This window comes from Triturus cristatus, chromosome 4_1 (assembly GCF_964204655.1).
Source record: "Triturus cristatus chromosome 4_1, aTriCri1.1, whole genome shotgun sequence".
NCBI classification, from domain to species: Eukaryota; Metazoa; Chordata; class Amphibia; order Caudata; family Salamandridae; genus Triturus; species Triturus cristatus.
In genome coordinates, this window is record NC_140585.1 from 291,753,041 (window position 1) to 291,768,465 (window position 15,425).

At 43.1% G+C, this 15,425-nt stretch overlaps 1 protein-coding gene across 2 annotated transcripts in view; it reads left to right on the plus strand.

Moving 5' to 3' along the window:
- The window catches only part of CREBL2 (cAMP responsive element binding protein like 2), a 294,140-nt gene that overhangs the window by 242,304 nt on the left and 36,411 nt on the right, over positions 1-15,425 (plus strand). The window contains exon 4 of one of the 2 annotated variants that reach the window (XM_085652104.1): positions 1,393-1,488. The exons of the other annotated variant lie outside the window; for it this stretch is intronic. Coding sequence (XP_085508230.1) covers positions 1,393-1,466 — 74 coding nt within the window. The 3' untranslated portion in view covers positions 1,467-1,488. The remainder of the gene's footprint in view (positions 1-1,392; positions 1,489-15,425) is intronic. 2 annotated transcript variants of the gene reach the window in all.

Genomic DNA, 15,425 nt, shown 5'->3' on the forward strand with positions numbered 1-15,425 from the left:
AAAATATTTCTATTTTTAAAGTACTACTGGGAAACTAAGTCATAGTAAAGGAAGCGGCATAAGTTGGCCATTTATAATGGTAGATCCACTTATACTAAACCCATATTTCGACGTTTTAATATTTTTCTTTTTGCAATGGCTCTGAAAAAAATCTAAAGTTTTCAGCAGCATTTCTACATTGTTGCAATCGTTTTGAGAGGAGTGTATTTATTGGTCTGAAAGGGAGTTTACCATAAGAACCATTGCCTAGTATTGACTAAGATAAATCAAGTTGAATCATCAGTCTCTACGACCAAGATGGCTTTAGCCTCAACTCGTTTTAATAATTGTCCTTTTCATTGATTTTATGAAAGAAAAACTTAATAAAAACAAGCATTGGGAATGCTAATAAGTCTGGCTTTTGTATGGTAATGTGATGTGATACAAGTAAATAGCATTGGAATTATTGTTTCTTTGCATGGAATTAAAGAACTGTAGTATAATATTGGTGTAGGTTAAAAGGTCAGGTGACATTTTCACTGTCAAGCAGAACCGAAATATTCATGTAGGTTAATGACTGCCCTCCTCAGATCTATGCTGCTGCCAGAGAAAAACATAAATTATCTAGTTATATGAGAGACTTTATTAGCATTACAATGTTGTGTGAGCCACCGAAAGTTCAAGCTAAATCAGCTGGATATGTAAAATGATGGCATCTGTGTGGAGGGCAAAAGCTTTTTAGAGGAAGCACACTTCTACCCAACCAAAACCTGTACTCCTGGCTCTCAACGCGTGGCTGTAGTGCTCACATGATTTTCCAGCGACCTCTGCGCTGTCAAGCCAGACCTTAAAGGAAAGAGCAGTCCCCTTGAATGAAACTCACAAAATTGCCATCCACCCGCCCCCTCACACCCTACACTTAGCTAACATGACTTCTCACTATCATATGGTGAGGCACGGACCCTGTCAAATACCTATATATATTTTTGCATATATTCGCAATTTTTGACCTTGATCTCTCCACCTTTTACTATTTCATGTGAAAATTGCGAACTATTCTGCTAGGCAACCTTGGTCCAGTAGTTACATATGAAAGTAAACTTGTGAGTACATTTACTTTAGTTGTTTAAATACCAAAATAGATTTGATCAAATAGTATAATTTATTAATTGTTCATGTTAAGAAAGAAGTTTTAAAACCTCTGCACTGCTTTTACATGTTAGGTTAGCAACTGTATTGAATAACAGAAGTGTTAATGCGCACTGTTGATTTTTCTTTTCACCATTGCAGACTGTTTGACATATATGCAAGAAGAGTGCTCTGTAACCTTAGCTTGGGCTGTAGGCTAGACAATTGAAAAGTATAATTAATCCGTAATGGAGGGGAGGGGCTAACTTGTTCCCTTTTTTCTAGGGATGCAGCAGGTTTGCCTGTCTCCAAGAGCTGGACACCCCTCCTGGGGAATGACTGTAGTGATGAAGAGATAAATTGAAGTCGTTGGGATTCACAGTAAGTAATTTGGCATTTCATATTCAAATATATACATAGCTCTCTGCTAAAAGCTGCTTTTGCTGCCTCGCCAGCCTCATGTTTCCCCCTAAAATTATAATCAAACTGCATAACGTCATAGATGGGCTTTTGATCAAGCCTCGTCAGCCATTTGTCGGCTCGGATGTCATTAGCATTCTCATTTTGCTTCCAATAGTCACGGCATACAGCATAAGGCAAAGAGTCTGCCTACTTCATCCCATTGATGCCTTACACTGGGGCTGATGGCATTTTGTTCATGTGCACAGCTGACTGAAACGGGAGTACACAACAGTGCCTGGGCCACTGTATCTCTGCTGCGATGCGCCCGCTTTACTTTTATACTTTTTGTATGTTTCACAGTATTTTTTACATATTTTTGCCAAATCATGTTAAACTGCATGCTTGCCAAAGTTAGACCTATTTGCTTTGCCGATGTTCGATCTATTGGCTTTGCAAGTGCTTTTTCTATGGTGTCTCACGCAGTGCTTTTCCAATTGATGCTTGCACCTCAAGTTCATCGTTTTAAGAATATTCACAGGTGCGAAACTAGGCCCACAAAACTCTAAGTAAGCCAAATTGGGTGCCAGCTGTGTTGCACGGTCTGCGAGACACGGAGCTACTAACAAAATCACCTCAAATTGACTGAGAAGTAATGCCAATCTAAAGGTTTGACAGTTTTATTTCTGTATTTTTTTCTAACTTTATTATTTTTTTTTTTAGGCAGCAAAGCAATTTAATGATTTAGAAACATTTGAAGCAAACTTAACCACTGGCAATTATTTGTGGGAACATTCCTTTCTATCGTTTTGAACTTGTCTGTACTGTAATTAACTGGTATTAACTATATGCAAATCAATGTTCGCCCCATTTCGAAAGAAAGATGCCAGCTCAAAATGCTCAGGCAGGTTGCCGATAACACAGCAACACAAGCTTTCTTTTTAGGGGCTGATTTCCATAGGCTTGTCTCCCGTTTCCAATAGCTAAGACATTGAGTAATGCAGAATGGAGTCATTCCACAGTCAAAGAAGAAATGTTTAGAAGTGCATCATGAGTCTTAAAGGCAAGTACAGCTTTGTATGGAAATGTGTTGCTCTCCTCAAGTGAACCTGGTGGCATACGTGTAGTCATTAGGTCTCACCTAGGTGGTGCGCATGTTCTGCTTTAGAAGGACCTTTAGCCAATCGGTCTTTACTTTTCAAGCACTGCATTCGTGCTTGTGGGGGCATCCACCTTGCGGGAGCGAGCAGCGGCGCGCCACAAGCACGAGTGCAGTGCTTGAAAAGTGAAGACTGCTCTCCCAAGCGCGCGCGTGCACCACTCGCGGGCTCACCTCCTGCTCCCCCTCTCTCTCTCACAATCTCTCCGCTTCACAGCTCCGCGCTTCATGTTTCATGAAGTGCGGCCACTCACTTGCTCCGCCCTCTCCGTCTCCCTTTTTGCTCGCACACTCTATGCCAATGCTTGTTCTTATTATTAATTAAGGAAAAGGAGTGGGGGAAAGGAACTGATATCACCCAAACCTCCACCAGTGACGCAGCGCAACGATAGGCTTTTACCAAAATAGAAATGGCTGTGTATAACCCTGTCCCCCCCCCCCCCCCCCCCCGACCCCCATCAGACTTCTCTGTTGTCTGAGTTTCTTTTACCCAGGAAGCCCCTAAGGCGTCTACATGGCCGGTCAGTTCACAGTGTTGCTCTCTTCCCGGGTCTTCTCTCCCCTTCACGATCGGCTCTGCGACATAGACTGCTGTCTGTACCAGGTGTGAGTCTCACGGTTTGTGTTCCTCGACCAGGCTCCTCGCTTCAGAAAAACTCCTCTGCCGGTTCTTTGGTCTTGAATCTTCTCTGTTGTTCGGGCGGTGACAAGGTTCTCTCCAATGACTCGGGTTTTGAAAGGTCCGCGCTCTCTGAATCTACTGTAATTAGTGCTCATGATGCGATGACGTGAGCATGCTTGGCCAAATAGTTTTTCATGCCAACCGAAGGCAAGTGAATATTTTGTTAATGTCTGTAATTTCAGACAGCTGGTGGAAGAAGCAATTAGGCTATGATGAGATGGGATGTCAATCACTGCTCCTAAGGACGAACAGAGGCCTCTTTTAAGCAAGCAATGGCATAGCCAATAGGTCTCGCCTTTGGGATCTGCTGCCTAACTAAATACATATAAGGTCCCAAAGACGAGACCTATTGGCTATGCCAATGCTTGTTTTTCAAAACATTGTAGCTCCAATAGAAAATGGAAAAGACCTCGTTTTTGATCAAGGTGAGATTGAGAAATAGTCTTTCGAGTGGAGTTTGACATTCTAGATTCCCACACATTGCTTTACTGAGGAAAAATAGTGGACATGGTTTTAGCTTGGTCTGTCAGGGAACAAAAACATTTGTTTTGGGGGAGTTTAACATCTGGGTGGATGTCCACGCCTACTTGCAGGCTAAACATCTTTTGGAAGACATGTTTTTCTGAGCTATAGTCTGGAGCTTCTGGAGCTCACCCACGTGGCAGGCTATACCCTCGACCTTGTATTCTTGAAACGACTCACCGCAGACACTCCATCTTACTTGGACAGGTTATTGGATTAACAATGTCGCACTCGAGGTAACATTTCCGCCGCTTAGGTCTCAGCTTTTCTTTGAGAAGAAAGTTTTCCGGGGCATGGAGTAGATTAGATATTACTCTAAGTTGCATTTTTTTTTTTACTTGTAGTTGGGCACACTGTATTACAGGAGGCCTTTAAAATCTTTGCCATAATTTTAATACAAGCCTTACGACAACTTCGATCATTTCATTTCTCAAGTTGCTGAGGCCTGAGTCGGATTGTGAAACCCCAATCTCTGGTTGACTTCCTCTTGCAACTAGGAATTTATAAACTTTGTCCATTTAATGACAAAGCTACTTTCTTTGGAAAGTCTGTTGCATAGGCCAACAATTTCCACCTGGTGCTTTATTTACCAGATAGTTTCACAACGTGGTGGTCCGGACTGTAGCATGTCGGGGACCACTGTTTCACAACCTCTGTGATAGCTTTGCTATCTTTTTCCATACAAAGGTTAAAGACATCGATAAAAGCATCGTTCAGAGCAGAGTGATGCCTCAAGAATTAGAGCAGACCACATTGCTGCCAATCATATTCATTGAGGCCTCATCTCTGATGTCTGTGTCCACCCTTAACAACTTTTTAGTGTGGATCTCCAGACAATATCTGTTCATCGATAGTACCTGCCCTCACAGCCTCCTTCACCTCTGGTTGTCGCCATTAAAAGGGAAGGAGGCTGAGCTTCATTAGTGGGAACTAAGCGTAAAATCATTTCACTTATTCAGGCTGCTGATAGGATTTCATGAGAAATTAATTTTCTGATTTCCGACCAGAATTCTTGAAGAGTATCAGTTGTTGAATATTAGTTAAATGGATTCAAGCCTTTAGGGACAGAGTCCGCACTAGTTTCCACTATTAACGGTCTCTGATGTGTTCCGGATCAAAGCTCACCCATAACCCCCTTTCTGCCTGATGCATCAGCTGCATTTAATATGGTTGACCACTTCATCTTGATACAGCAAATTGAGGAGTTCGGTATACGTAGAACTGTCACTGTCAGCCAATGGTTTGTCTATTCCTCTCTAGCAATGTTGGGTCTCCAGTCAATAGCTAGATAAACTGCACCTGCAGACAAATAACACCATCATGCAGATTGATTCTGTAAGAAGCATCAGTGAACTCACACCATCAGACATCTGTTTTTTAATGTAAGGTGAAGGGCAGTCTGCAAAGCATAAACAGTGCAGTTCCCTAACCCCCACCGGTATGAGCTCCTTCTAGCGAAACTGTTGACAATGCCATAATCGGGCAATATAGGGAGATGCAGACATATGTGCCACTGTGCCAGGGGTCTTCAACCTTTTCGCTAATGAGAGCTACTTGAGATCAATGAAAATTGTCATGAGCTACTGAAAGCCAAGTAACTCTTGCATTGTTACCAGACACCTTCTCGTGCAGCTTCATAGACTTTAAACCGAATGTCCATGGAGCCTGATACTATGGTTTGAACAATCTAGTGTGACTAGGGGTACTATGATAGCGCTGCCATGTGCGTCAGTGAGTGCATGGTCTGTGGGGATGTATGCACGTGTGTGAATGAATACGATATATGTGTATTGGTGACTGAGAGCCTGTGTCATATATACTTGTGGCATAGGATATATATATACCTTTTGCCATATGTGGCACCATTACATGTAAAACACAGACATACAACATTGTTTTTTTTTTTTTAATGGTAAGCATTTAAAGTGCTGAAAAATATTTTGCAAGGATGTTCTTAATACAGAACATTTTTCTGCACTTTGAATTTCTCCCATTGAAAAATAAATTACTATTTTTCAATTGAAAATATGCTACTCACTCTACAAGCCACGAGATGCCTGCTGTTTTGTTAATGTGACACTTTGAATAGGAAGAAAATGAAGAGTCAACCTAATCATTAAGTTAATTCTTCATTTTAATTTTCTCTCATTTAAAAGCATTCAGAAATACCATTTTGTTCTCATGCTCCAGTATTGAGTTGAGAACACTTATTTAAGAGTTAAATACCTTAGTGTACAGTTCTGAACCTCTGTTACCCACACGGGTGATAAACTTGAGTGGAGCACTAATCATTATCAGGCTCTGCTATCTGCAAGTGGATAATGATCGAAAATATACATAGCCTTTCCTTAACTTTGGAAGCTACTCTGAAGGTTTCTGCGGGCTACCAACTGTTTGAAGATACCTGCACTATGCAATACCGTGGCTAGACAGAATGGGGCGCCTGCCACCCCACACTTAACTGACACCTAGTGGGAGTTTTGCTGCAAGCTCACTGGGTTACTGTCACCTAATTATAGGTTGTGCACTATCCATTTCAGTTTCTTACACAAACTTTGATACACACCTATGTCAATATGCCGTGTGGGAATGCGGGCTGACCTAAGATGCAGTGCAACCAAAGCCCATTTTGTCCATGTGGTGTATGGTACTGCCCGCCGATATACAATTACTGGATAGTGAATATTAGAATGCTGGCTGATGATCACGAAGTTCCTTGACCCATCCAGGTAGCACTGTTGAGCGACAATACAGACTTTCTGCTGCCAACTAATAGCAATCGCCACATTGCTAGCAAAGAAGAGGCTGGCAATGCACAGAGGCTCAGGGGACCTTGCCTGGATTGGCTGTGAGACATGTCCCACTGTACAGTTGGATGCCTATTGGGATCTTTTGCCTCCCAAATCTGGGCCGACAGGCCTTGGGTCCACAAGCTCTGAAGACTGGAGCAATAACAGCACAGTGGTATACCCAGTAATGCACTAAAACAGGCTTACGCAAATAAGAACATTTCCCACACAGCTTAACTTTAGTTGAGCCAAACTGACATCTGATGAGACTGTCACGTTGGTCACCGGAAGGAATATTGTAACCCATAGTAACTACAAGGGATCAAATGCTGGTGACATGATCTCAATGTCTATCTTGTGTATGGACTTGCATATATTATGTGGGAAGTTCATGTCTGTCTGTAGCTGGGGACCTATTATGCATAAAGCTTTCATTGTTGCAACTTAAACCAAAAGAAAAATCTTACCATTACCTCTCACAGTCACTTAATTGTATCACCAGCTGAGGAGTCTGAAAAATATTCTCTTTCATTCCCACTCATCCTGAAGCTTGCGCGGTTAATACATTCAGCATTTCCAGGCTATGAAAATGCATGCTGTTTAGGCCAGAATGTGCAGTCCAGCTTATTTTCTGATTTAGGAAATGGGACCGGGTTTCTCATGGCAAAACACACAAGATGATGGATGGAATGTTACACATTGGCAAAACATTCACCCCCTGTCACAGATCCGGGTTTAATCCATCGTTATTTTGCTCACCACACCACCCCAGTTCAGACATGGCCATGTGCAAATCAGTCTTGACCCTGTGCCTCATGGGAACAGTCCAGCCCGAACTGCCAAGCCATGTCTTCCCTGGACCGGAATCAAGCATCCTAGGACCGGTTTCGGGGTTTCACCCCTCTTCAGCCAGGATAGCTTGACTCCAGTGGCGTAGTGAGCACGGGACCCACGTCTGGGCATACCCTTCCCACATAGGGCGAACAGCAAAACACACAAGATGATGGACGGAATGTTGCACATTGGCAAAACATTCACCCCCAGTCACAGATCTGGGTTTAATCCATTGTTATTTTGCTCACCACGCCACCCCAGTTCAGACATGGCCATATGCAAATCAGTCTTGACCCTGTGCCTCATGGGAACAGTCCAGCCCGAACTGCCAAGCCATGTCTTCCCTGGACCGGAATCAAGCATCCTAGGACCGGTTTCGGGGTTTCACCCCTCTTCAGCCAGGATAGCTTGACTCCAGTGGTGTAGTGAGCACGGGACCCACGTCTGGGCATACCCAGACGTGGATTAAACCCAGATTGGAATAAGAGGAATGTAAAATGCTGTAATGACCTGAAACCTGTGATTCAGAGATTGGTTGTATGTCCCAGAGGTGTTGACGGTAGAGGTACAGGGGAGCCCCCTAGTTGAGTTGCCGAAGTTCAGAGTATTAATGCTATTAAAGGCCTTTCCCTGCTGTCCAGTCCATACTGGAACTGACCAGGTTCCCTCTGCTGGCCTAGAGGAAAGTGAGGGCCGACCCCATGTACTGTCCACAAGGTCCTATTTACCTTTTGGTATGGTCAGAGTGCTCCCCTCTGCCTAACTTTAAGATTCGCCAGCCCCAACACAGAGACCTTTGTCAGTAGTTTCCCTGGACTTGATTCTGAGCAGCACCCGATGGCTGGCTTCACTGCACTGAACGCCGAGCAACATTCCAACATAGACGCTGACAAACGTTTTTGATAGCTTCACCGGGCCAGATTCCAAGCAGCCTCCGATAGACCCAGAGAACCTCACTCAGTGGCTCCCTATTGAGCCCCCTCCTTGGATCCATTTTGCTGCCTGGCCAGATCGAAGACCTTCTACTTCCAGGTAATAATTGACGTCCAAAGGTAACTTTCTGACCGGGATAAATCTTGTCCCTGTATTTTACCTGTGCTTCCTTGTGGTCAGCTTTAACTTTAGACTTTGACCCTGTGTAGTGTGACCAGATACCCCCGATTAACGCTTTGTGCTTTTTGCCTCTATTTTAAACTCAAACCATAAGAACCTATACCTCCCGTTCTAGTTAGTGGATTTTTGTCCTTTTGGTGTCATTTTTTTATTAGAATATTCCCCATTTTTAGGTCTCGGCTAGCGTTTCTGCGCACATGCGCAGCTCGCTCAGCGAGATTTATTGCACATGAGTACTTTCTGAAGAGGGCTTGAATCCCCACCCCTTATTCCCATTGGCTTGCATCACCGTTTATGTTAAACTGTGCGCTGCCATTAGGAATAAGGTTTTCAGTGTGCCTCCTTTTCTGGCCAGCCCACCCGGACTGGCTGGCCTGCTTTCCGTCTGTCGTGAATTACTTTATCTTTATGGGGCTATGTGTTAGAAACCCATGGCCCCATCAAGACAAGAAATCGCACGCGGTAAGGATTCGCTCCTGTTTCACAATCTCGGAGCAAACAATGGCGGCGTGCCTTGCTGCTGTTTGTTGCGATCGTGAGGTGCATCTTTATATACAGTGATGTTCAGGGCAGGCGGATGGAAAGCAACCCCTAACAATTTCCAATAGGCCTGCCTGGGGATAAAAACGACGTTATGTGGCCATTGTTCGTTTTGCTTCTAGGTTCTCTCAAAATAAAACCTGTGGGCTACATGATAAATCCCTGTATGGGCCATTGGGACTCCTTCGCAGCAACTTTTCCCCTGGCCGTGCTAATAATTTTCTGTAGAAATGGCTTTAAACATGGCTTTAAGCCTTGCTCACCAGAATGACGAAATATGGCACCTTTTCTCATCAGACTAAAATTGTGGGTCAATGGGTCAAGCAGGACTCGGAAGCCTAGCATTCTAGAAGGTTCCTTTTTTCTTTGCACCTGTATGTGTGGGATCACCGTTGGGAGAGGGGCTATCAACTTAATTCATTCCTCAGACTGAGCTCCCTGGTGGGGAGTGAATACATTGAGAAATCTGCTCCCACTTGAGTGTGACCCCGGAATCAAAGCCCCGACTGATGTTGTGGGCATACCTTGTACCCGCATACTTTTTAAAGGTGGCATGCTGCTTTTAGAAGGGGCATTTTACGAGCTGCAGGTGCGCTATTAAAGATCTTTCATAGGCATTCAGTGCGCCCCCCCCCCCCCGAGACATTAAACAGTACGTGGGAAGCAGGCGAGCTTTGGCTGTCTCAAGCAGCCAGAGGGCTGCAGAAGACGCCTCGGTGCCAAGAAGCTGCATTGACAGCGAGACATCTCCAGTTTCTCGTTGCATCGTCTGTCTGTAAAAGTTAAATGACCCTAAATGTGATAAAGATTTTTGGACACTTTTCGCCATGAATCACGGGGTTACACGTATTTGTCTCCGGTGATTAGTCTGTGTTTCTGTCTTGCTTTTTCTGCGATGTCTCTTTTCAAAAGACATGGGGTAGCTCCTTTATACATGATCATAACTGATCAAATTTGCAGCCTTTGAGCCGGTAGACGTGGGTTTGAATCCCAACTTGTGTGATTCTGGGCAAATCACTTTGTCTCAATTTACACTCGTTCCCTGAGTTGCCAGAAATTGGGAACTTCTACAGACGTTTCAGTTTATTGATGGGAACTCAAAAATGAATGTATTCGCAATCAACGACTGTGTCCTGCTACACATTACGATGTATGCCCGTTTGCCATTTCTGTGTTTTTACTCACCATCAATTAGAGATAATTTGACCCAAGTCCTATTCCACAGAAATATTTTATTTTTCATGTATTGTTTGAAAACCTTGAGAAACGGGAACGTCTTGAGAGCAAAATCAGTACCCCGGTTTGACTACAGAGTAAAAGGAGGACTTGTGTTTTACGGATCTCGATCTGTGGCAGAGACAGAGACAAAGGCGCTGAAATCTTTAAAAGAAATTACTGCTGGAAGATGGCTGCCCGCGGTCTAAGAGCACAAAAAACGAGACTCACCACCTCGGTACATGAGGAGATGGGTGAGAAGGAAAAGCCGGAGAAATCGGACCGATCCGACCCTTCTTCAAAAGGTAAAAGGAATCTGGGCATGAGAAAGGGTGCGAATAAACCTGGAGGGGGCTCTGTATATTTAAAGGAAAAGGCAATGGAGAACGCTGGGTCAGCTATCACCAAACATTTTCCAATTCTTAAACAAATGCCCCCTCCTAATGTAGATCTCAATGAGTTATCTGTAACGCAAGGAGCTACATTATTCCCGCAATCACCACAAGACAACGTTACCGCGGACGCGATACCCGAGATGTTAATGTCTGAACCCGGTCTCCTTAATCTAAACAATGTTACTGCTGCATCCATTTCTCTCAAATCTTCTAATACCCTTTTGGACGTAACTGATCCCGCCACCTTCTCTACCTCCTTGATCACACCTAAGTGTCCTGTGGAAATCTTGACGCCCGGGGGGCTGGCTCCACAAACTCCAGACCTAGTTAGTGAGAACTTTTTCTCCGTCTCGGACGGATCTCTAACTGAAACCGATAACGAACAATTGAGCTCCACCGGAACCAGCAAATCGGAAGGAGAGATGGATCAATCCGTCTCAAGGACTATTAAACAAAAAAAAATATCCACCAAGAAACGTAGTCCATCTAAGCGGGTACACTCAGAATTACATAATCTCTCCTCGGGACTCTTCTTAGACAAAGAGGCTAAAGCACAATCACCTGTGAGCTTAATGCGCGATAACGAAACTCTTCAGGAGCCTTCTTTATCCACAATTTTTGCTTCAATTAAACAGTTCCAGGAAGAGGTCAGATTGGACACTCTTGCAGCAAAGGGGGCTAGTAAAAAACTCCATGGTAGCATAAGGAAACTAAATAAAATTTGTACTGATATTGGTGATCGGGTTTCCATGGTAGAAACTCGCACTGAGTCCCTAGAAGTTGAGGTCTCTTTACTTAAGGAACAAGGAGTGTCCCAGGAAGCTCGTCTCTGTGACATGATGACTAAGCTCGAGGAGCAGGAAAACAGACTACGAAAGAATAACCTAAGGTTGTTGGGGATACCGGAAGGTGTAGAGGGAGATGATCCCAGAGGATATATCGTAAAACTTCTTCGGTCCGCCTTTCCACTGCAGACCAACTGGAATTGGGATCAGGAAATCCAAAGGGCTCACCGCTTCCCCTTTTCTATAAACCCAAATCGGGCTAGCAATAACTCTGAAAAAGACAGACCCCGAGTTTTCTTGGTTTTCTTCGGTAATTTCCTCCTAAGGCAACTAGTCTACGACCAGGCTAGGCCTAATTCCCAGAGAGAAGTAGATGGGATTAAATTCTTTGCAAAACCAGACTATGGGCATACCACGGTGGAGCGAAGATGGCGACTACGTCAACTAATATCCCCCTTTCAAGGGCAAGGTGCCCAAGCCTTCCTGATGAACCCTGCTAAACTGAAAGTCATTTGTGAGGGATCAACTCGAATGTTTTTTTCCGAAATTAAAGCTGGGGAGTATCTAAAGGCATTCACGGGAAGAAGGAAAAAATAAACCGTTCAGATCATAGGAAATGCTGGGATTACTGGGACAAACGACATTTAATTCATATTTAAAAACTCTAATCTGGGTGGGGTCTTAGCTTAATTTGTGTGGTGGCAGGGGGAAACGGGGGGGGGGGGGGGGGAAGGAAAAAAAAAAATCATATCCTTGAACTTTCCTCGTTTGGGCTACCAATAGAATATGTAGATTGGACTATTCTGATGACTTTTTTTTTCCTTTTTTTTTTTTTTGGCAACTGGGGGTCTCACATTCGCTTCCATTATTCAGGGAATCCTGACTGTTCTTTTTTTTTTGGAGGGGGGGGGGGGGTTGGGGTGGGGGTTGGGATCCGGGTCCAGGTCCTTATTGAATATTTTGGGGGTAAAAGACAATCCGTTAGTATTTTATTTAACAGCTAATGTTATCTTTAGGATTTAGATTTTGGTTTTGTTCAGTTGGAAAGGCTATGGAGTGGTGGATGAGGAGGGGGGGGATTTGATAAACTCTTTTTTAAAATGGCAAGAAGTGGGACATGGGATCACTGGATTTTTCATAAGGTATCAGCCTGGTATTATTAGCATCTAAAAAAGGTAGGGAAAAAAAAATCATAAACACATTAAATAAACTTAGTATAGTTTCATTGAATATCTGCGGATTGAATGACGTATCAAAAAGGCAGAAAGTTGCGCAGGTATTACAACAGATGGGTGCAGACGTGGTATGCCTCCAAGAAACTCACATCGAAAACTCCCAGAGATCCCTTTTAAGTACTCTCGGGTTCAAACTTATTGGGGCAACCTCGCAGGGGGCTCGGATAAAGGGAGTAGGGATCATGATACGAAATTCATTGCCAATAGTAATCAATCAGGTTAAATCCGATGTACTAGGGAGATGGGTTATAGTACAATGCTCTTTACCTCGCAATCCTGTGTTTACGATCTGCTCAGTATATGCTAGCAATTTAGACGATCCCGGGGTGATAAACCATGTCAACCAAGAATTGGTACATTGGCCACTTCCGATAATATTATGTGGAGACTTAAACTTAAATCTCTCTAGTACATGGGACTCTCATAATTCTTGGCGTTATGTGGGAAGGAAACCTAAAGTGTTTCGGGCATTGACCAATTTAATAAATACACATGGTTTAATAGATGCCTGGGCTCGCCTTAAACCTGATCAGAATGGCTTTACCTTTTTTTCCGCTCCTCACCGGTCTTTAGTTAGATTGGATTATTTTTTTATATCCGCTGCCTTTATTCATGGCTGTTCCATTGATATTTTTCCTCGACTTTTGTCGGATCATAATCCTCTCATTTTAAGTTTAGAAGGCTGGGGTATTCAAAGACCGGGAACAATTTGGACTTTTGAAAAGGCTTTGTTATATGACAATAAATATCGAGAACATATGGCGGGTTGGTTACAGGAATTTCAGGAAATTAATATTGGGACTGCATCAGTGACGGTGGTTTGGGACACGCTTAAGGCGGGCATAAGGGGCAAACACTCCGCTTCTCTATACGAAAGAATCAACAGGAAAAAACTCAAATTAAAAAATTACATCTACAAATGATAGAAGCGGAAAAAAAACTAACTCAGGCGGTTCTGACAGGTATAGGCTTAGATGAGGCACAGACTCTGGTAGCAGTCTCTAAATCAGAAATGGGAGCTGTCCTAGCGGAAAAAGTAGCTATCAAATGGGCTGCCGCTAGAGAAAAATGTTATGAGTGGAGCGAGCGTATTGGACATCAGCTTGCCATCTCTATAAGACAAAGGACAATAATAAATACCATTACTTCTATTAACAGTGAGATAGATGGACTTATCACAGATCCGGAAAAAATACAGGAAGCTTTCAGGCAGTATTATGAAAAGTTGTACTCAGAAGAAGTTAAAGGGGCATCTGAAGACTTGGAAGTTAAAATAGGAGAATATCTTATGGGAACACTGCCAGATAAAATGAATATTGAGGCACGCGACTTGCTGGAGAATATTCCTGTGTGGGACGAGGTTGCACTAGCACTGGCTAGTCTTCCGAACGGTAAAGCATCAGGGATGGACCACATACCAATCGAATTTTATAAAATCTTTTCGGACCAAATTAAAGACCTTTTTACTAGTGTAGTAAGGGCTATTTTTGAGGGAGCCGATCCACCTAACTCTTGGTCCCTCGCCAAAATTGTGATATTTCCCCCAAAAAATAAATCCCCTCTTGAGATGACATCCTATAGACCGATAACATTAATAAACAATGACTCTAAAATCTTCTCAAAAATTATCGCTATGAGAATATCTGCAAATATTGAGTCACTAGTATCTAAATGGCAACACGGATTTATTCCAAAAAAAGGTACTACTGAACATATACGTCGGACTATTACCTTATTTGATGCTGCTGAGGTGGCAGGAGACCCGATCTCGCTAATACTTCTTGATGCCGAGAAGGCATTTGATCGGGTCTCCTGGCAATTCCTCTGGGTCATCTTGCGGCATCTCGGATTCGGACCAAGAATTATTCAGGCTATCCAGGCACTGTACAAGAACCCAACAGCTAAAATATCTATTAATGGTCAATTGACTAAAGCAATACAAATTACAAGAGGGACGAGACAGGGGTGTCCTTGTTCACCCCTACTCTTCGCCCTCTATATTGACCCGTTAATTAGAAGAATTGAAATCAACCCTTTAATTCCCCCGATATCTCGGTTTGGCATAGACACTAAAATCATGGCTTATGCCGATGACATCGCCATAATTACTCCGGCACCTGCACTTGCTATCAGGACTTTGGAACAAGAAACTCAAAAGTTTGGAATGATTTCTGGGTATGCCCTTAACAGAACAAAGACACAGAACGTTGTTAATAGAAAGATAACTTGGACAGATGACAGAATCACAAAGAAAGCAAAATATCTTGGAGTTGATATTGTTGCTGATTTGGATTCTCTGGTCAATGAAAATCTGACCCCTTTGGCCACTAATATGAGACAAGCACTCCGGAAAATTGATAACTTGCATCTAACTATATTGGGAAGATGTAATGTTTTAAAAATGACATATTTTCCTAAGTTGTTGTATTTTTTTCGTGCAATCCCGCTTATTTTTAACAGACATATATTGGCAGTTTTTGAACAAATTTTTTCTCAATTTATCTGGTCTTATTCGAATCCAAGAAGGGCTTTCAATCTTCTCTCTTTACCTAGTGAGAGAGGAGGCTTGGCTCTTCCTAATTTAAAACTATATTACTGGGCTGCCTCTTTACAACATTGCTGTGAACTAATGCATGAAGAATTGTCTTTT